Source organism: Quercus robur, chromosome 8 (genome assembly GCF_932294415.1).
Source record: "Quercus robur chromosome 8, dhQueRobu3.1, whole genome shotgun sequence".
NCBI classification, from domain to species: domain Eukaryota; kingdom Viridiplantae; phylum Streptophyta; class Magnoliopsida; order Fagales; family Fagaceae; genus Quercus; species Quercus robur.
In genome coordinates this window covers 53,519,820-53,543,294 of record NC_065541.1, presented here as the reverse complement: position 1 = coordinate 53,543,294, position 23,475 = coordinate 53,519,820, and the positions used below count along the sequence as shown (strand labels likewise).

Below are 23,475 nucleotides of genomic sequence, written 5' to 3'. Positions count from 1 at the left end.
ACAAACAATTAAATATTATATATTTTTTGTCATATATATTATATATATATTTAAAAATTATAACAATTTTCTTGAAAATACATCCAAAAATTTAAAGAAAAGAAAAAGGGAAAACTATATACTAAAGCACGTACTTATCAGAGTATATTCCATGTGTTAAATTTTAGTAACTATTGTCCATAGAATAACAGGCCAAAAAGAAGGACACAAGGAAACTCAAATAATAGGAACATCATCAAAAGTATTAAGTATGTATAATTCAATTTAAGTCCCAATTAGTCCAAAATGGACCAAATGGGACCAAAAACCCTAAAGAACACAATTCACCTATAACTACTTTCCCCTTTCTCTTTTGTAAGCTCACTCCCAAACATCTAAAAAATGGAATTTCCAACTCCTCCTCTACCTGAACGTGGAAAGCTCCTATGCTCAAACTAAGATGGCGATACCCAATGTAAGTTTAGTCGTTCCACACCATCCATCTCCTTTACGAAGATTGTTCTTAGTATAGTTCTTTGTTGTTTTTGGCAAAGGAGTTGGCTCTGTTTTTAACAGCGTGTAGACTTGCTATCTTTTCAGGTTGTAGGCATTCAAAACATGGGAAATTCTTGCTTTATGGGGGCAACATTGCAAATGGTTGCTCAAATGCAAGAAATTAGAGAGATAGTAGCACAGAATAGGTGTCGGTCTAAGGGATTTTGTTTGCCTTGTCTGCTTCGACCATTGTTGGATGCAATCCAAGATGACCAAGTTGATGTATTTTCACCGGTCGACCTTTATGAATTTTTACCCAGTTGTTTCCAATCTCTTTAACTTTTTTATAACTTTTTTTTTTAAATAAATTCTAATTAGGTTACCTAGTTGTTTCCAATCTTTTGCAGCTTTTGTTAGCACGTATTCCTGGGGAGACCAATTTGATGCAGTGGAGTTTTTCCAATTTTTTGTTACTCAAATGGGATTGTCTGTATCAAATTGGATTGAATTAATTTTTTTGTTAAAAAATTTGATGCTTGTTGATACATATATAAAAAATTAAATTAATATATCAAAAAAAATTGAGTTTGTAATTTTTTAAACTAAATTTTGTGCCCTGATGTAAATTGGCTAAACCTATACTTTTTTTTTGGTTAAACCTATACTTTTTTTTTTTAATGAAGTTAAGCCTATACTTGTTAAAGTTTTAAATTAAAATATTATAATCAATAATTATAAATGTTACTTCTATTATCTTACAAAAATATGTTACTTTTATTGAAAAGATTAACCTTACACTATTACCGACATAACAAACAATGATATTTGAGAATTTTTTACTTTTTTGTGCCTTGATGTAAATTGGTTAAACCTATATATATATATATATATATATTTTGGTTAAACCTATACTTTTTTTTTATGAAGTTAAACCTATTCTTGTTAAAGTTTTAAATTAAAATATTATAATCAACAATTATAAATGTTACTTTTATTATCTTATAAAAAAAATGTTACTTTTATTGAAAAGATTAACCTTACAGTATTACCGACATAACAAACAATGATCTTTGGGAATTTTTTACTTTTTAAAGCTATTATGTGACTTAAGAAGGCAAAGCAAAATTACCTTCCTTTTTTCATATCAAGCTATTACGTGACTTAAGAAGGCAAAGCAAAATTACCTTTTCTTTTTTCATATCAAAAACTAGCAAGGCAAGGATTCTTGTGATGGCTGAGACAACTAAAAGGGTATTTAAAATCGCACGATTTGTAATTTAAGTGAAGTTTGACTGTTTGAGGGGTTGATTGTTGAGATTTTTTTTTTTCTTTTAAATTTTTCTTGCTTATCCAAAAAATGTCTAAGAAAAATTGCATTATTTTTTTTTGTTTTTAATTTTTTATTTAATTAAAATAAAGAATTTTTATTTTGATTATTTAAAGTTTTTTTAAGTCATTTATATGATGTGGAATAGTTAAATCCACGTGTCACTCAATGGACACATCACACATCAGCAAAAAATTTAAAGGAGAAGTTGTTAATCAAAATGACATTTAAACGTTAGGGAGTAAAATAGTCAAAACGACATATAATATTAGGAAGTAAATTCAAATTATGAACTTTATAGTGTAAAATTCAAAAATCCTTCAATTTTTAGAGGTGTTTTTTGGACTTTAGCCTAATTTTAGTAACTAAAATTATATTGTTTTGACCTTTGAGCTTATGTGGCATTTGATAATCAACGTCTCAACTCTCAATGATAATGGATAAAAGGGAAAAATTGCAATTGGCCTCAAATGTAAGGATCTATATATAAAATTTTAAATGTAGGGGAACAATATCAAAATTACATCAAATTCAGCTGAAACAATATCTAAGTGTCCATTTGGATAGCTTTTTTTTGCCAACTTATTTTACTATTCAGCTTATTTTTGCTACTATTTGTGGGTCCTATTATACTTTTTGGTACTATTCATAGCTCCCACTATACTATTTCATCCAACCTTTACCTTTATTTACAGTACTTTCAGCAAAAAAAAATTTCAGTTTCAGCAAAATAAGCAAATCTTAAACAGACCCTAAATATGACAATACAACTATCAAAATCAATATTTCTTAATTTCATATTTTATAATTTATATTGAAAATTAACATTTTCATATTTTTATTTGATCATAAGCTTTTAATATAATTTGGATAATTAGATTTTAATGTCATACAAACAATTATATATTATATATTTTTTGTCATATATATTACATGTATATTTAAAAATTATAACAATTTTCTTGAAAATACATCCAAAATTTTAAAGAAAAGAAAAAGGGAAAACTATATACTAAAGCATGTACTTATCAAAGTATATTCCATGCGTTAAATTAGTAACTATGGTCCATAGACCACAGGCCAGAAAGAAGGGCACAATGAAACTGGACTTTGTCCCATTTGACAACTTATATAAATAGAGAAATGTTATGTAACCGATATTTTCACAATAAACTTTAAATGTCAGGTTGTTATAGGTATTTGTTGGTGGGCAAAAAATGTAATTTCAATTATAAGTTCAAATTAGAACTAAGTAAGTTATTAGAACTAATAAGAACTTACTACCTATAATTTGTTATAAAAATATTGTAAAAAAATTGTGGACTTAACACTTTTTATGAAAACAAGATAATTAAATATACAATGCAACCCTGGCATGGAAGAAATTAAAAGGTAATTATTGTTGAACAAATCTTTTAAACCAACCAAACCCTTTTGTGAAAAATCAAAGATTTGTATACTGTACACGATTAAGTATGCAACTATCATATTTTATAGCTTATCCTGACAGATGTCTGTTGTATTAATTCATTATAGTATCCTGCTATTAATTTTGTTTTTGGTTGGGTGAATAGATAGAGGAACAGAAGGGTTCACTTGCTAGCTGGTTGTGCTCATGTAAATGGCTATGTTAAGATATTTGGTCATCCTTCTTTCCTAGTCAGTAGGGTCGTGGAGGCCATCTTTAATGGCATTTAATTTTTGTTGCTCTCGTTTTAATGGGGTTTTAATAGTTTGGGACCAATGGATTTAAGTTCTGAATGACTACGTTTAAAATTCAATTGAACTACAACATTCTTAACTTAATAACATTTTACTTACTAAAAAAAATCAGAAACCACTCAGTGATATAATCACATAACTAATATGGCCAAACTTTTGTGGTAAGAACTGACAACGAAGATGAATGCACTAATAGTTGAAATGTTATAATTGCCAAAAAAAAAATCCTTTTATTATTTAAAACTGAGTTTGTGTGTGAAAGAAATCTATTTTCCTTTCCTAATGGTAGCCGGATAAAGTTCACCATTTTATATTTGTGTAATTAAAGATGTTAATCGATTTTTAATGCAAACCGGCTAAAAGACCCAAATTATAAATCTTACTTGCATTGAGAAACAAAGAACTAAGTGTTTATATCGTATATGGTTAATTTATAGTGAAATGCCTTTCCACGTGTTGCACCCTGCAGGTTGATTTCATAATTGATTTGAAAAGTTAATGTAAAAATTAGTTAACCTCAGAGTCATTATTTGCATCACAATAATAAAAATGACACATTAAGAAGTAAATTTTAAGTATATAAATTAAATAACAAACTTTTTTTATTGATGAACAATTTACTTACCTTTTCAAATCATATCATCACAGGATGTTTTCAAGAGTTGACCAAAAAAAAAAAAATCAAAAAGATTATATCGATACGATTAAACCTAGATTCAATTCCCTTATTCACCAAAAAAATCAAAAAGAAAAAAAAATGTTGAGATAAATTAATGGAAATCTCTTATCAAGATATATGTTATTAATCGACCTATATGTTAATCCCATCAAACAAATCAAGTATATATATATATATATATATCTCAGAATCACACCAAAAGGATAACAAGAGGTTTTTTTAGAGATAAATGGATAGAGCATCCTTCTTTAGCGGATCAATCACATTGAATAAATAAAATTAACATACAACTAACTCGTATGGCTTCTTCTTAATTAAACTCTTGCTCTTAGCCTAAGTGGTCCTTTTCATTTTTTGACTGAAGCATAATAAGTTCATTAGCTCCTCGTCAAATCCAAAGAATCAAACAAAGTTTCGTAATCATAGTGCATACTATATATGCAACTCAACAAAACACAACTTGCGCAAAATTGCACTGCATGTGTACGTAATTGCAACGATATATATACACACGTTGAAAATTCTGTTTTTCTCATGCCTCTCATCCTATTCCCTCTTTATCTGATATCGCTTTCTATTTAACCGTTGCAAACTACACATGCATATATGTAGAATATATAATATATGTATTGAGATTTGAGAATATCCATTTGTGTAAAATATCGTATAATTGGGTTCCACACAGTCCCAGCAATGAGCAAAGTGGTCCTTTAATTATTTATAGTTTTGGAGTTGGTCCCAAAGAGCAAAGTGGTCCTTCCTTTGATCCTCGGTTATGCCAAATATCATTTTAGGCACGAGATTTATTGTTGCTGTTGAGACTCTGAGAGTTCGCAATCTATTGGCAAGATTTTGAGATGTACGATTTGTACAAGTTGTGCATGTTCTTATATATATGCAGGAATAAACAAAGGACCAACAAAAATTATATGAATCAGATGGAAAATTCAATATTTCATGGCACATATAAGGTCCTTTTAATTGAATTTAAATTGAAAGTAGTTAAGCAAATATACATGGATACGGGATATATTCTAAATTTCTAATTTGAACTGTTATAATGTTATGGCTAGGAGAGTTTTTTCTTGCACAATTATGAGAGTCACCAATACGCACCTAATATAACATTTACTCAACTTTGGGTGAGCGAATTTGAGCTCAATCTCATTCTACTTGGTATAATCTACTAATGAATACTTGCCCTCAAATCATTGGCCTTGATACCACTTGTAGGTGAGAATACTTTAATGAGATTTCAATTGAGAGGTTAATATATTGTATAAAGACATCATTTGACTCAAAAGCTTAAGCCTATAGATATAAACTTAACTATATTATATTAATTACTCATTTCTTTTATTATTACCCAAATGTTTAACAATCACGCAATTCAAATGTGACTATTCCAATAAAACTACACCTGCATGTTAATCACACAAGATTGGTGTGTATTAGGAAAAGAATTTTTCCTCCTTGATAGAAAATTATGGCACGAATAATGAGCGTACTTAATTAGTTAATCGATGGACCAAACAAATTGTACCAATTGGTTGCTGATTAACTAGTATAATATATCTTTCTCTGTGCCGTAGCTTAGATAACTGGGCCTCAATTTAAAATGCTAAAGACTTTTTATTTTTTTGCTTGAATAATGCTAAAGACTATGACTCTGTTTTGTGACAAATATTATAAATACCCGAGTTGACTACAAAATGTTGCTTGAAAGGTTAGCAATGGGCTTCTCGCATATTTGTTCTCATTGAATCCTAGATTTTGAAATTTGACTTTGGAATTAGCTATGTGACGAATCCATGATCTCTTGCCCCTTTAAAAGATTATGTTTATTATTTCTTTTAAAAAAACTTATAATTGTGAAAAATATTATTTTAGGTATTTTAAGGTTTTGAGTATACACTGCTAGATCTAATCAAAGAGACAACTAAAAGAAACAAAAATACGATGATTAATACAAGGTTTTTACAATCTTTTTTTTATTAAATAATCAGCTCACACTCATTGACCTAGAACTATGGGGATAGCTCATGTACTCTTCTGATGTACATAAAGTGTAATCATACTTAAGATACAAACAAGAATTCCTATGTAACAATACATCCTTCTAAATACATGGCCCATTTGTAGCACCAAAGGCTTCAAATTATATTTTATCAAAGACAATTGTGGTCGTTTGGAAACGTATATACAAGACCACAATATATGGAGTGTGCTCGTAGTATATAGATGGCGTACAATACAGCACGGTATAGGATGCTAATAATATTTTAGGTCTAAAATTTGTAATTAGACAAATAAGATTTTAATTACACACATCAAATTGAACCTAATTTCCGAAGGTTTTAAGGAATAAACCCAGCACTTGTCACACGTTGTAAGTAATAATTAAGTACTGGAAACTTTGAGTATCACCAAGCTTAGTAGCTTACCTTGGAGTTGCTGTACAAGAGCACATGCAAATGGCTTAATTATCTATTAAGATTAGACTGAATCATCATTTACTTAAGGATAATTATCTATTAAGATTATCACAGATTATCATAGACTTTTCGATTGAAGTGAATCTGTAATATTATAATTGTATATCAAAGTTTACTTGGCAATCTCATCAACCAAAAAAAAAAAAAAAAGTTTACTTGGCAATCGCAAAGCCATGGTTGCGGGACAAATATGTGAATCTGTGATACGTGCATTTACGTACATACCTCCATGTGAATATTATATCGTATTTAACAATTTATCTATTATAATTTTTTTTTTACGTGAATAATTTATTTTTCAATTTTTTTAAGTCTTCTCTCAAAAAAAAAAAAAAAAAAATTAAGTCAATATTTGACTCATGGATGAATTTTTTTTTTAGTAATTAGATAATACCAAGTACATCTTAAATAAAATTTATTTTATTTCGATTAATATAGACTCATAAAGTTTTTAAATTGCAATAATTTAAAATTGTATTGTGATTTGTGAAACATGTATGTTCTTGAAAATCTGGAGCTTAGCTTAAAAAAATATCAAACTCTAGCGTTGATTATGTAATTATCAACATGCTTTATTGTTTATTCCATTTGTTAGCAAACCATGTTTTAAGTATTCATAGAGTTGAGTTTTCTACTTGGATTAAAAGCTTTCTCCTTAATGTAGTTTCTAACTTTCTATTTCTCTATTTGAATAAAATTCTTAGTCTTCCTATTAAAAACAAAAAATTAGTCACAGGATACCACAAAATATAAATTTATTACTAGGCTATGACTTAAATCCCAAAAGTGTGTTAGAGCACGTCTGGTACACTGAATGTGAATTACAACATAAATAATAATTTTTATTACTATGAATAAAACGTGTTGTAATAGAATAATTAAACCTATTCATCCCTCAAAAAAAAAAAAAAAAAAAAAAAAAAAAAACTAAACCTATTCATAAGTTTGGTTGTAAGCTCTTTGACATTACAATAAAACTTAAGATATATTTTAGAAAATACAATTATATTTCGTAAAAAACAATATATATTTTTAAAAATTTGAGAGAGAGATTAGTTTTTTTTTATATATAATTATTATATGCATATAAAAAGTTTGTTTATTTGGAAATATATTAATTTTAGAAATTATTACACCTCTTTTATAGAAGAATAGTTATTCCTTATTTTAAAAAATAGTTATTCATAAAGAACAATTCATTCCTTGTAATTAAAATATAACCAAGTTACTTTTTTTTTTTTTGAAAAATAAATATAACCAAATTACTAAATAGCTAAATCATACTTACAGTAGTCTACCAAACATTCCTTTAATATAACAAAGCTTGGCAAATGGGGGTGGATTTTTTTAAAATAACTATAAAAGTCAAACTATATTATTAGTTAGCCAAGGTTTGAAACTAATTTAATATCTAACGACTCGAGCATGAGAGACTCGATTTTACTGTAGCAAATCGAGTTTGAAAGACTCGATTTCCATTGGAACTCCACTCTCTCATACTCGATTTCCCTCCAATAAACAACACCCAGAAATCACAGCAACCCAGAAATCACAGCAACACAACCCAGAAAACACCAACGCAAGAAGAAATCGTGAGCAGTGTAGAAACCCAAAAATTGCATCACAGCAACGCAGCCCAAAAAACACCAACGCAGGAAGAAATTGTGATTTTTGTGTTTGGATTTTTGCTCCGATTGAGATTGTTGATTTGGGTTTGGGATTTTGAGAAATGGATTTAGATGGAGAAGGAAGAAGGGATTTAGATGAAATGAATTTTTGGGGGCTTGGAAGAAGGGAAGAAGATGGTGAACAGGACCTGAAATAGAGAAAAAAGAACGGAGGAAGAAGATGCACACAGAAATCGAGTATCTTAAACTCAGTTTGCTACAGTAAAATCGAGTGTCAAAGACTCGAGTCGTTAGATACCAAAATTGTTTCAAACCTTCGCTAACTAATAATATAGATTGACTTTTATAATTATTTTATAAAAAAAAATCCAATGGGGGTGCGGATGCAACATTGAGTTAAGGGCCGGAGATGAAACTATTATTGGGCTTAACGTCAGGCCACTGCTTTGCCATGATCCATGAAGGTTGATGCCCGGTTGAAAGGGCCATGTGAACCTTTTTTCTCAACTGCTTGAAAGCATAACGTTTTATGACAGCCCACACTCCAGTCCATAATGCAAATATTATTGAATAATTGTATAACAAGCTGGACATCTCAAAGCCGATGGAATGGTACAAGATTTATTCATGCTTCAATAGGCTGCGCTAGGGGGTGCCAAGGGGGCCATGGCCTCCTTTAGCTTTTGAAATTTTCAATTAATATTCTTTTAAATTTGGTAATAAATTTAAAAATTACACAAAAATGTATTTACTGCCCCCAAAAAAATTTCCTAACTCCGCCACTGGGCCTTCATCGTATCCCACAGCTCCAATTCCTTTGAATTCTCTGGCCAAAAAAAACAAATCCTTTTTTAAGCTGTGTCTACCACTCATCCAATACAACATAATCCTTCATAGTACTCTACGCTATATGGGATTACTAGGTTGGTTTTGATAGCTTTTGTATCCAACACGCTCAGAAGTTTCACAAGCTTCCATTTACCTTGAGCTATATGGGATTACTTGGCTTTGATAGCCTTTGTTAAGGAGAGGGTTAATCAAATTCAAATTTATGCAATCCCAAAAGAACTAGTCAAGTCATGTTTAATTTTTCTCGTAATTGCTTATATAGTCCAAATTAACCTTGAAAGGCAATAAGGTTTGATGTCAGACACAGATAGCCTAGCTTCAAGGGTGTCAAGAATTCCAATCAAAGCTGAACTCCCTCTGCTGTCTATGGAAATTTTCATCGATCTGATACATTAACCTAATAGTAGTTCTTGTGTTGTTTTGGATTTACATAAGCCTGTTGCTTGCCTGTTAGAGTTTGTTCTGTCTTTGTGTCTTTTTGTTGTATCTAATGTTGTTTTGGTATGGCTTTAAGCCTGTTGCAACTTGCTGCTTGTTTGTAACAGGTTGTTGTCAGCTATGATTTGTTGCTTCTTAAAAAATTACTCATTCATCAAAACAATTGCTATCTGCAAATGCTTTGATTTTGAAATATAAGCTACATATATATGATATTGAATTGAAGTAATATCATAGGATCATCCTTATCTAGTAAAAGTTAAATTAAAAATGGACTTTTCTTATTTATTTTACAAATGTTAAGCTTCATCTCGCTACAATAAAAAGGCTCTGTTGTTATGCGAAACCAATTTTTACATGCCAGGCATGAGTTTTGCCCTACAAGAGTTTCTTCTCCCATCTTTACATTCCAAAATTGAAATGCTCACCAAGCTGTACTAACTTAAAAGCCAACACTCAGCTATTTACCTCTCCATCTTAGCCAAAAAGGCCAAATATTGATATTTTCCCCATTGCCACATTTTTCTCATTCGTAGCCAGGCATCAAAGTAATGTTGGTAATCTGATGGGCATGACCGCTTCTCCAAAGGTCCAAAGCCATGTTGAGTGCAAAATTGAATCTGAAGCCACTGTACCCATACCATAATGTCTGGTTGAGTAGCAAAGGCCAACAGCCATTGGGTAAAACTTTCTTCAAGAAATTTACCGACACAACTTTTAATATGGCCTGTTGCGATTGATGCATGATAAAAATAATGTCAACAATGGTAAAGTCAGGTGAAAGTAATGTTTTGCTCCAATCACAACTAGCTATGTCAACAGTTGTGAAAATTTTTGCATCTTTAGCATTACTTTTCTTCCAACACAATTAACCATTCTTCTCAGTGTAAGAAGAGATCAACCAGAACCTCATCCAACAAATCCCCCAGAATCCCAGTCTCAAATTCAAAAGCTAGCTCCTCTTGCTCCTTTTCAAAGTTGCTCCACCTCTCTCTTCTATACATGTCACTAATATAAGCCTCCCTCTTATGCTCTATACCCCATTCATGTAGTCCATTTTGTTCCCCTCTCACCCATGCTTTTGCCTTGCTCACCACCTCGCTATCAAACTCATCATCATCCATTTTAGTTTGGCATCTCTTTGTAGTCAATTCATCCCTAAAGAAATCCAACAATAATAGTTCCACTCCGGCACTGCCAATATCTACTGTACTTGCTGTTTTGACAAACAGCTCCGAGACCTTCTTTTCAAATTCATCCGGTTCTTCTTCATCGAATTTGGTATTTTCTTCCATGGACATGCATTCCTCTTGGTTAAAAGGCTCCAGTTTAGCAAGAATCTCAAAGAGCTGGATCTTTTGCATAAGGTTTTGTCTTGTCCCTGATAGAAAATCATGGTTTGTTAGCATTTGTTCTCATGACCTATATCTATAGTTGTGCAATGCTAAACTAAGTGTTGTTCTTAATTTTTGCCTTTAAAATTTCCATTTGCACCCCAAAACAAAAGTAAGGATTGCTGTTTATGCCCACTAATTTGCATACCTCCTACATTGAAGAGATTACAAACCCACAAGCATACACAAATTTTTTTTTTTAAAAGCATCATACCCCTAAAAGTCCAATTACACACACAAATAAAAAAGTAATATTAGAGATACAAAATTTTTCACAAATTTTTTTATAATTTGTTAAGATAATAAGTTGTTATTGGAATAACATCATTTTTTTTATGGACTCACTCTGACAAGTGATACCACTATTATTAGACACCAATCAAAGTCAATCGCATTAACCCTTAAAAAATTTTGTGCCCCTACATTCATTGGAATTAAAAATGAAAACCTATAACTAAGTGAGGCCCTATATACTGGCCATAGTGCATGAAGACTTGTGTACCAAAAAATGACGAGGGAAAGACAAGAACATACTCTCCATGTTGGCAAGGCTTCGAGTAAAAGATGAGAATGGCTCTTCACCCTCTCCAACTTGAAAATTAAGCACCGAAACTGGGCTTTGCTGTTCTTTCTCATCGCACCATAATTCTCCCTGTCAGAATTTATATTTTAGGCCAATCAAAATCAGTAAAAATTAAAAACCAATAGAAAAATATTTATGCACCAATCACCATACTGAAGACTACAGAAAAGACTAAAGAGATGTGGGATTGGGAAAAAAATATTTTTTAAAGCATTTTCCCACTAGCTATTTTGAAAGTTTGATAGTCAAAATCTTCAAATTATATGTGCCTTAAATCAAGATATTTTAGCATAGATCGAGAGTTTCTCAACATTGCCTTTCATTGGATCACGATCCATTAATTATGTGCGAAGCAACTATAATTTTTATTTTATTTTTTTGAGAATCAAGCAACTTTAAATGTTAGTACACATTCTTGGCATTCAAAAATTTAGATGCAAGTTAAAGTTACTTATCAAACGATTCTCATTATAAAAAATAAAAAAATAATAATAAAATTATTTATTAGAAAAGAAGTCACTCCTACACATAATATCAAAATGTGTTCGAGTGATTAAGTGTAAGTTTGGATTCACGTTTACTTTTGCGTTTTGCGTTTTGCTTTTTTTTTTTTTTTTTTTTTTTCCTACACGCGTTTCAGACTTTCAGGGGACAAGCGAACAGTAGAGTACTGTTTGGCCCTTTTTTTTTACTTTTCTGTCAATCAGTGGGTCCGTGCACTGTTCATGGACCCACAAATTTCATTTTTTATCAATTTTTTCATTAAAAATGGGTCCCACAGCACTATTTACACATTTAAAAATTATTTTGCTACAGTGTTTTCAGTTTTAAGTTTTCAGTTTCAGCAAAATAAGTTCTATCCAAACAGACCCTAAGAGTATCGTGGTTCAATAATATCGTTTGATTTTTTTCATAGGGAAGAATCTATGTTGAGAAACATATAATTAATGTAAACCTACACATAATTTGGAGCTAACTGAATATAGTAAAAAAATTAAAGAACAATTTCTTATAACCTACTTTTTGAACAAACTTAGATATTTTATTTTATTTTATTTTCTCAATTTTTCTGTGATATTTTATATTTTAAGGATGTACACTAGATGTATCATTGTGTTGAATTCAAAGGAGAAAGTTGATTTTAAACTTTAATGCCCATACAATTAAGTTTCTAACACTAGTTTAAGGTTCACTTCACTAAATAATGCATTATCTACAAATTATCACTAAATTAAGATTCATGCTAATGTTGTAAAGTAAAATAGGATATACGAATTTTTAATTAATAATTTGTAACACTAATCTCCAGCTGTTTGAACTGTGTTGCGTAGCAAGTTGTGCAAATGCAAAATATATATAAACCATATAATTAATGTAGAATCCGACAAATATAACACTGAAAGCAAAGAGTCTAAACTCTTAAACTAAGAATGTATAATAGTATATTGTAGAAACTAACATCCTCAGTTCCCTTCTTTTTTTTTTTTGAGGAGCAACATCCTCAGTTCCTTGTAACTTCTCTTTTGTTTGATGTGATAATATAAACTATGTGCCAATCAAATAATAATAAACTATGTGAGACCCTTTTTTGTTCATCAAAAAATAATAATAATATACTATGTGCAATTGTCACAATGAGACAAAACCAACTTTAATAAAATATATACACAAATTATATCATATATTATCAAATTTGTCACAGCCTTTTTATTTTATTTAGTCAAACCGAATCTGACCAAGAAAAACACAATGACAATGCCATAAATAAATAAAATAAAACTTTTATAATCATCCAAGGAACCCTCACTAGCAGACACATACAATATATTTTATAGATGCGATGCAGTAAATAATTGCTTACCTTGGGTCCCACGTCAGCATAAGTTTCTGTCCCTGTTGTCGTTTTCTGACAATCCTCGCCGACACGTGGTAAATACTTTTTACCTACATCAACCTCGTTTACAACGTTGTCCTGAGTATTACCGCCCCACGACGGTAGATGCTCCGAGGTAAAATCACTTTCACACCAACTTGAGCTGTTGCTACTACACGTGGTATTTGTGGACCCCGTTGTAATAGTAGTTGTGGTGCAGCGATTAGGCGAGGAATTGAAATCCAAGGGCTGAGATTTCTCCTCCACCAAGTCCCGAAACGATGTCCACCGTATGATGTCTTTGACTCTGACTGTAATTTTGACTTCACTTGGTTTCTTTCTTGACAGTCTCCTTGAAAGGCTTCTTGGCAAAATTGAAGGGGAATTTTTCAACGGAAAATTTTTGACTGCGTTGATCATGGCTTGGAGGGCTGAAATTGCTGTTGATGCAGCTTTTGATTGGCATCTAAGTAACTTGGTATTTGTATTGTTGGTGAAAACTTGTGCATTGGGATTGCAGGGTTGTCTAGGGAGTGATTTGAATCCGGTTGAAGTGCATGAATTTGATGTGTCATTGAGGAAATCTTTAAGCATTCTAGGCCTACCAATACCATCATTTGGAAGTGGTTTTCTTTGTTGCATTACTACTTTGGTCTTTGAATATGAAGCCATGGTTTGAAGGGTGGATAGAATATTTTTACGTGGTTGTGACAGTTTAGTATGGTATAGAGAAAAGGGTATAGCCTCACTCACCTATCTAATCCAATGAGAACTCAATTGTCTGTGCTGAATATGAGAAATGTAATGTAGGGTAAAAGAAAGTGAGAGATGGTTTGGTTTGAGAAGACAGAGAATGAAATGGAAATTGAGAGTGAGAGTGAGATGTGTAGTGATGTGATATGTCAATATAAAGGGGTGAAGAAGGGTGAAGAAGAAAGTGAGAGGTAGCTTCTAGGTGGAGATCTCCAGGCAAGAAGCTCGTGCGGGTGAGAGAGACAATGAAAAATTAAAATTGAGGAAGATGACAAACTAAGGTAGAAGCGTGGATGTTTCACTTTACAGGTTTTCTTTACTATGTAAAGGAAGAGTCAGATGTGGAGATTGTATATATATATAAATTTCTAGTATTTTAGGATTTTGGAGTAAGATATGAAGCATGTCGTACGGGGAATATGACTTGACTCCCCTAGTACTATTAACTGTCATTTGTGTCCCTTCACATGCATTTATTTGAATAGTACCTGCAGTTTGATTTTTTGTGATCTATATTAATTGTGTCCTTCAGTTTGTAATTAACAATGATGTCAGGGAGGGTGGGTCTATATCCAAGTATATGCTATATTTGTTGGCAGTAATTTCACTGTAGCATTTTAAACAGAAAATGAATTAAAAAGATGTAATTTAGGCTAAAATATCAATAACTAGTGTGTAACTCATATTTGCACACGAAAAGAATAAATTGTAATAGTGTTATTGATGATAACTTAAGTTATGAAACATATAAGATATTAGCTCGATAGTGACATTTGAAGGTACTAAAATAATTTTTTCTTTCAATTTCCATAATGTCAGTTATACTAAGTTTTTTATTATACTGCTATTATGTATTTAATTTTGAAAATCACTATTGAATATTATATATACAATATCAATTTTGATGCAAGGCATTTCAAGCAATTATATACCTATATCCTAATCCACTTGTAACTAATTAGTTAATTAGTTAGTTAGACAATTTCTTAAACATTAGCCTATAGGATTTAGACATACACTTGCGAATCATTTAGAGACTACCAATGCTAAACAACTAGTATAAGTAGGAGAATGTAAGCTCTTTGTAAATCGGTTTTGGTAATTGAATAAATTATTAGCTTTTGTGTGCTATTTGGAATTAAGTGTTCTTACAGAGGTACTTATCCACCTATTAATTTGTTCCAAGTAACTCAACCCTTTCATTATTTCTAAACCATACACAAACAATTCATCACATCCCCTACATCAATTTGGTATTAAAGCTGAGATCCTAAGGATTCAAGTTCGTTTGCAATTTGTTTCTTCATTTTCTGTCTAAGAACCTATCAAGATTTAGTCTTGATTGCTTTTCCTAGCCTAAAATACCTCTCTTACCAAAACCAAAGCCTTCATATGTGCTAGCAATTGGTTTGTAGTAGCAAGAAGCAATGGTTTTTGAGAAGATAAGGAAGGATAAGGGCAAGAAGCAAGTTGTTCTTGTAGTAGAGGAAGATGATATTGTAGCCAATAGACCAAGGTGTAAAAAGGTTCAAAATGGCTTAGAAGCTGAAGCGGAATTATTGAGGAGGCAACTACAAGCCTTGACTGAACAGTTGAAAAAAGATAAGAAGATACTACAGCAATACTACCAACATGATATTGCTGGAAGTGTAGCTTTATATAAGGAGGATTATGAACAAACTTTTGTTCATATTCCTAGGTGGAGATGAGAAGTATGGCCACAATCCTTTGATGGTTCAACCAAAGATGCCAAACCAAAATTGAGAATCAAGATTTGAGATTAAATTCCTTGAATTTGATGGCAACTTGGATCATGAGGAGTTTGTGAATTGGCTTAGCCAAGTTGAAAAGATCTTTGCTTGTTATGATATTCCAGAATCCAAGAAATTTAAATTGGCAGCAACTAATTTGAGAGGCAAGGCAAGATCTTGGTGGGAGCAGTTGAAGATTCAAAGATTGAGAAAAAGGAAAAACCAAGATTCATACTTGGGAGAAGATGAAACAGAAGCTTAGAGAGCAATTCTTGGCTTACAACTTCAGCCACACCCTTTATAGCAAAGTGCAAATCCAAGATGTCCATTTCCTCCAAAACAGCTAAACTATTTCAGAAGCTTTCAATAGGGCAGTGCTGATTGAGAATCATCAAGTCAAGGGGGCACAATCAGTTCCTTTCAGTTCTAAAATCAGTGCTTGAAGTGGTGATGCAACATCCAATTTCACCACGAAGGTTGAAAATGGATGAAATGTTGCTAAATCAAGTAAGGCTTCCAAGGGACCAGCCAAGAATCAATCTGTTTTGTCAAATGGTGAAACCTTGGTTGTTGAAGAGATAGAAGATCAAAACTTTCTGGTTAAAGAGTTAGAAGACCAAGACATTGGACGTCTTGTGTTTAATAGCTACATTGAAGAACATATTGGTGAGGGAGGACAAGAATTGACTAAATGCATAATAAGTATGGTAGAATTTGTGCATGGTCAATATGTGGAAGAACGAGCAAATGTTATTGTTAAGGAAGCAAATGACTCTCCATTAGTAATAAGGGTTATGCAAGTTCTAAAACAAGAAGTGGATGATGATAGACAACATAAATGTTATGTTCTTTGTGAGGAGGTAGCCATGAACAGGTTCCATCTTTTACATAGATGTGAAAAATCATATGAAACTATCATGGGCAGAAGGTGCAACTCACACAGCATGTACAAGCTAGTGCATCTACACTCCTTGCAACCAAAGAAAGGGAAGGCAAGCCACAAGCAAATGGTCAAGATGAAGAAGATTGATTCACCAATGAAGAATAAAGCCTTTTAGTATCAAAATATGCATGATTGATCATTAGTGAGGCAAAACACTTAATGTTCAATTTGGTGTACATGTTTTACAATTGAAAAGTCAACCAAACTTGAGGACAAGTTTGCTTTCAAGAAAGGGAGCCCCCTTAATGTAGATGCATCTACATTGGTGTTTCATTTATGTGGGACTTGGCTATGTAGAAGCAGTAGCCTTTGATGTGCTACAACAATAGCAAACTCATCATACAAGGTAAATGTATCATCCTATAACTTCATATAAATCTTGTGGCAACCAAGAGCACTTGAGGTCAAGTGCTTCTTAAGAGGGAGAGTCCTAATGCAGGGCATTTCAAGAAACAATATGCCTATATCCTAATCCACTTGTAACTAATTAGGTAGGTAGTTAGTTAGACAATTTCTTAAGCATTAGCCTATAGGATTTAGACACTTGTCAACCATCTAGAGACTGTCAATGCCAAACAACTAGTATAAGTTGGAGAATGTAAGCTTTTTGTAAATCAATTTTGGTAATTGAATGAATTGTTAGCCTTTGTGTTCTATTTGGAACTAAGTGTTCTTGCAGAGGTACTTATCCACCTATCAATTTGTTCTAAGTAACTCAACCCTTCACTGTTTCTAAACTATACACAAACAGCCCATCACATCCCCTACATCAAATTCACAATCACGATCCGTAAAATTCTACTAAATACAACACACACACACACACAAAATTGTTTTAAACACACACACACACACACACAAAATTGTTTTAATAGTATCTTCTAAATTGAATGAGGATATATAAGTGCATGGGATCATTCTACTCAATTACAATTTGTTATATTCAAGATCCTGACATACAAAATATCTAAATAGAAATAGTATAAAAAATATGCTAATTAGTTTAGAGAAAAAAAATAACAACAAATATCTAAATAATTTAATTTGTATGGAAAACTAACTAAAACAAAATTCAATTTTGAATCTAATTAGATTTTCTTTAAGCATTGGTTATATATATAAAGGTTTTTTTATGGTTTATTTATATTGAACTCCTATTTTTCTACATAGAATTAAACTCTCTTGACACAAAAATTAAAAAAACTTACATTAAATGAGATACGTGATGTAAAATTAAACTCTAATTAAATTCCCATTTTTTACACTGAATTAAATAACTTGGCACACAAAATTTTAAAACTTAGATTAAATGAGACGTGGCACAAAATTAGACTCTACTTGAATTTCAATTTGAAATCTAATTGAATTTTTTCTCTACTTTGCCTATTAATATATATATATATATATATATATATATATATATATGAGAGAGAGAGAGAGAGAGAAGTCGTTAGATTATTCTAGGAATGTGGTAAATACTGTATATATCAACTAAGATTTTGTATAATAACTAGTAAGATGACTTATAATGATTTTTGTAATACTGTATATTGTAATGATTTTAGGGTTATCATATTTAATTATTTATCCATTTCAAATAAAATTTTGAATAAAACTCTAGAATCTTGATGAAAATAACAGTTTCAATTGCTTTATCAAAGTGCTTTCAAGTATTGTGGAACCAATACTTGAAAAATATTTTTCTTACTTACTTATTTCTATTGTGTAGCTCATTTCAACTCAAGTTTCTTTACAAATAAAAATAATAATAAAAAGCTAAAACAAAACCGAACATCTATAATGGTACACATTAAGAAAATATTATAGTCACATTTTACTCATTTAATTAGCTATCTAATTAACCACTTCCGAATAAAAAATCATAAGCCTGCCTCTGATCTGTCTGCAATATTATAGATATTGACTTGCAAGTCTTGCATGGGGTCCTTTTTTTTCACGTTCTATTTTCAATTGTACCCCCATTGTACAATTGATACGATGGGGTCCGTTTTGATACTTGATAGTTCTGTAGGCTTGCGACTTGGGAGTTTTGCAATCAACTAGTGCATGAACGATGAACTCGAAAGATTTTCCCAATTTTTCAGTTTGTCTACTAGCTCCTTGCCAGGTCACTGGGGGCATTGCACGTGGTCAATCTTGATTAGCTTTGAACAGGTGCAGCTGCTATTTTCAGCGATATGTGGACCCCATTGCTAGAAGGTATCCGATGTTGATTTTGCAAAAGATTGAGACATGTCGGCTCTAATATCCCACCAGTCAGAAATTTCTATTTATGTTAACAAACTACTTTGCAATTTCAAACAAGCAACAAGTTACGTAGATCACATAGGACTATGCTTACTAATTTCCTTTTCAGGAAAATATCAGTAGCTAGTTAATTATAGGATAACTAGCACTCAAGCATGGCATTTATATACAGCCCCAAGCTGTACAAACTTAGTTTTGAATGTTGATACAGATTTAGCCTCAGTAATAGATTCCAACAGACTGCTCTTGAAGAGTTGTAAATTTTTCTGGTGCTTCTAAGCAACCTAGTTATTTCAATTCATTTCCATTACTCTTTGCACTAGAATTGCACAAGACACGCACACGACTTACTTGCATGCATATATGTGTATTGTTGATGGTCTGTGAGCTGTTGCACTAGTAGTCTTCACAAGAACAACACAGCCTTGCCTCCTTAGTATATGCACAAGGTAACACAGCACAGCACTTAAGTGACTCATGTAACATTGACCCAATTCATGTTTTCTGTTTTCCTTCTCTACCTCTTCGAACTTCCATCACTTAAAATTTTCCGTCCACCTCCCATGCCCTCTGCAATATAAAACTTCTGTCCATCTGCATTTCTAATCACACCAAGCCGTGAAAATTTATCTCATAAGTTGGTAGTCCAATGACTCCAATCCAACCACAACAATTCTCCCCTGTGAAATCACATCTTCCTACACGGACAAACGTTGCTCAGCAATAAGCCCCTAACAGTACTTTGAAATTATCATACAAGGCCATTGGTGGGAAGAAAACCATAATATAACAATGAAATTAAGAAGAAAAACCTATTACAGAAAGTAATACAATGAAGCAATTCATAATGTTGTACAAAGCAAAATTCATAATGTTGTTATATAGTCACTCTACCACAATTGTTGTATAGCCTCACAAGTTTTCTTCATCTTCTAGATCGTCATCTGCAGTTAGAAGGTGATTGAGTGCAATTCGTGCCTTTTTTGGCTCTGACGAGGCCTCCTTCCTATCATCTTCATCATCCTTCATCTCCACCTTTTCATTCTCTAGTTCATCATGTACAACTGAAGGAGATTTATCACCAGTATTCTCTTCCTTTTCCTGCATAGATGGCTTTGAATTAGATTCTCCAGCCTTCTGTCTACCATGAAGATCTCTTTTCTTAGATGACCTTTCGTATTCCTCCAGAAAGGAGAGAATTTCTTCATTGTTAGCAAGATCAACTGGAGTCTTCCCTGCTTTTGTCTTGGCACTCAGACTTGCACCTTTTTTAACCAAGTACTTAACAAGTTCCAGGTGGGATCCTTGGACAGCATAGTGTAGAGGAGTCAAGCCCTTGCGAGTAAAAGCATTAATGGAGGCTCCAGATGAAAGCAGAGTTCGTATGACTTCTAAATGTCCCTTCTGTGCAGCAAAGTGAATTGCACCCATATCATCCATGGCGGCTGCACCAACATCAGCCTTGTGCTTACAGAGATAACTCACCACCTCTGCTTGGCCAGACCATGCAGCTAAATGTAGTCTATGGTCCAAGTTGTTTGTGTCAAAGAAACAAAATCCGAACACAAGATTGCTGAAAATAGATACATGTCGCACTAGAAAATGGAAAAGAGCATAATAGAACTAACTAACTGAGCCAACTATAGGCACAAACAAAGCTCACACCTAGAAGAAAATAGTGAATCATTAAAAAGGGAAATAGAATGATAAAGTCCAATATCCATCAGGAATACAGGATTAACAAAGATGCCATGGTGACTACTCATCTTCTAAGGTGCCTGGAAAATAAAACAAGTCCTATAGGACATACATGTCTTGTATTAGAAGTTTTTCTACCCAGGAATAGGTAAGCCTCTGCAGACACCAACAAGTTGATATACAAGACTCTCTGCTAACCAATGGAGTTGACCAAAGATAGGTAAATTGTTTCCCATTATTCTAATAGCAGCCACTAAAGTTCATTTATAAGTTCACAATGCTGAGAAGGAAAGAAATTCAATGGCCAGTGGAAGATATTGGGATAGAGAGGATCAAGCTGGATTAGCATATAGACTAACTGAGCATTAAAATTTTTTTTTTTTTGTTCTATAAAAAAAAGGAAGAAAAAAAGAACAGGCTAAGGGAGTATGGGACACCAACATTTACATTTTTTTAGCTGAATAAGCACCAACATTGACATGCTAATTTGGCAATATTCAAGTTACATGTGAAAGACAAAAGTAACATTTGAAGTTGAGAGTCCACACTCTCAAAAAAAGAAAAAAAAAAAAAAAGAATAGGCTAAGGGAGTATGGGACACCAACATTTACATTTTTTTTAGCTGAATAAACACCAACATTGACGTGCTAATTTGGCAATACTCAAGTTACATGCGAAAGACAAAAGTAACATTCGAAGTTGAGAGTCCACTCTCAAAACCAAAAAAATAAGATGGAACTTGAATAAGGCAGGATGTTAGGAACCCGGTGGTTCCTAATGGGGATGGATAGGAATTATAGGAGAATTGATGGGAATTATAAGGAAATTGACTTAATTTGAGGTAATCACCCTTCATAGAGAAATATGAAGAGAGAGAGAGAGAGAGAGAGGAAATGCACTAAGCAATGAGTTTGTTTATTCTTTAATTATGAAAATGTGATTACAAGTAGGCATTTATGGAACCATAAAACTATTCTATTATCCCACATGGCCTTATCCTAATGGTCCTATTATTCCCCATGTGTATTAATAATTCCAACATGTGTTAAATGTGATTAACATGCTTGGAATTGTAACTAACTAACCAACTAATTAACTAAATGCAATATTACAACAATTATTACCTATATAGGGGTTCTTATCACAGGATTACTTGTTAGTGTTGGTGATAGCATACAAGAAGAAATGCGAACATTCAAAAGAGAGAATTTGGGCCTTCAGAGTGTGAATTTTACAAGAAAATTAATGTATTTCGTCCTGGTTTCTACAATAAAGTGCTGTTTGGGAGTACAATGGACACCGATAAATAGTTGAAAAACAAGAAAAGTGATTTACACTGTTTTCAACAAACAAGTTGGTAAAAAACATGAGACATCCATAAATCACTCAATAACAAGAATTGTCTCTTAAAAATACAAAAGCCACAGTAATAAACATGGCAAGTCTGAAGGGTACTCAACCTTACAAAGTAATTTTATTTGCTAGATAACCAACACCAGAAAAATATGATTTTGAAAATTACTTCCTCCAACCAATATTGTTGGTCATGTTTAGAAGATTCAACTTTTATAAGGGGATATTATTTAATTAGTTGTCTATCTAAAACTACCATCCTTAATTTAAACTCAAATAAAGCAAAGTGAAAAGGGAATTGAAAATTTCTTTTTAATAGATATGATAGAATTTCAACCTATGCGTCCACTTCATAATGATTCCTCTTTATCATCAGGCAAATACACCAATTGGTTTTTAGAGTAGACGGGGTGTTTTGAACCCCAAATCTCTTATTCAACTACAAGCGACTTTACCAGTTGAGCAAACATGAACACACAGGAATTGAATTTTCAAATAAAATAAAATGTGAGTACAGTTATTAAAATTGGTCTATTAACTTTTCAAAATGCACAATATTAGCATCACAACATGGTATAAATGTTTTCATCAGATGGGCATATATAAAATTGCACAGGTAGACTAGGCATGTGTTCAGTATATTCTCCAATAAACCAAAATGAGCAAAACCATTTCAAATCCCGAAGACAAAGCAAATAAGCAATAATTTATTTCTATTTCATCCATGTTATTGTAAAACACAAAAGACCCAGAAGAAGTTAGACAGTTTTCTACTATATCATCATTAAACTGGAACTGGGTTTGTTTGTTTCTGTAAATTCAATAAGACCCAACAAAAGTTTTACTAAGAAGAATGCAAAAATAACTGATAAAAAAAGAGTTGAGGAGGAATAGGAATAGGAATAGGAATAGGATACGGAGTTCTAGAGTGCTTATCTCTAGAATTGACGATGATGGACAAAGGGTTGTTGGTGCTCAAGATGGACTGCACCGCATTCAGGTCACCCGACCGAGCAGCCGAGTGAAGAAGATTCTCGGTCTCGCCAGTGCCGCTCCCACGATCCTTGCCCTTACCCATGATGAATATGATGATATCTTTTACTTTTGATTCTCTCTAAATTCTTCTGATAATTTCCTTTCTCTGTTTCTCTCTCTATAGGGTTTTTAAGAGGACACACTCACACGGACAGTCACTCCCACAACGCAATAGAACCCCAAAAGCGAGATGATAGAATATGTAAAAGAGA

The 23,475-nt window shown here is 32.3% G+C and overlaps 2 protein-coding genes across 2 annotated transcripts; both read right to left on the bottom strand.

Moving 5' to 3' along the window:
• Window positions 1-9,871: 9,871 nt before the first annotated feature.
• Window positions 9,872-14,523, bottom strand: LOC126697024 (uncharacterized). The gene is made up of 3 exons (XM_050393827.1): window positions 13,451-14,523; window positions 11,541-11,658; window positions 9,872-10,993 (listed from the first exon to the last, which is right to left on the bottom strand). The coding sequence occupies exons 1-3, from the start codon at window positions 14,132-14,134 to the stop codon at window positions 10,494-10,496; spliced, it is 1,302 nt and encodes a 433-aa protein (XP_050249784.1). The 5' UTR covers window positions 14,135-14,523; the 3' UTR covers window positions 9,872-10,493.
• A 5,418-nt stretch (window positions 14,524-19,941) lies between these two features.
• LOC126697023 (uncharacterized) lies at window positions 19,942-23,475 on the bottom strand. Its single transcript, XM_050393826.1, has 2 exons — window positions 23,146-23,475; window positions 19,942-20,699 (listed from the first exon to the last, which is right to left on the bottom strand). The coding sequence occupies exons 1-2, from the start codon at window positions 23,304-23,306 to the stop codon at window positions 20,090-20,092; spliced, it is 771 nt and encodes a 256-aa protein (XP_050249783.1). The 5' UTR covers window positions 23,307-23,475; the 3' UTR covers window positions 19,942-20,089.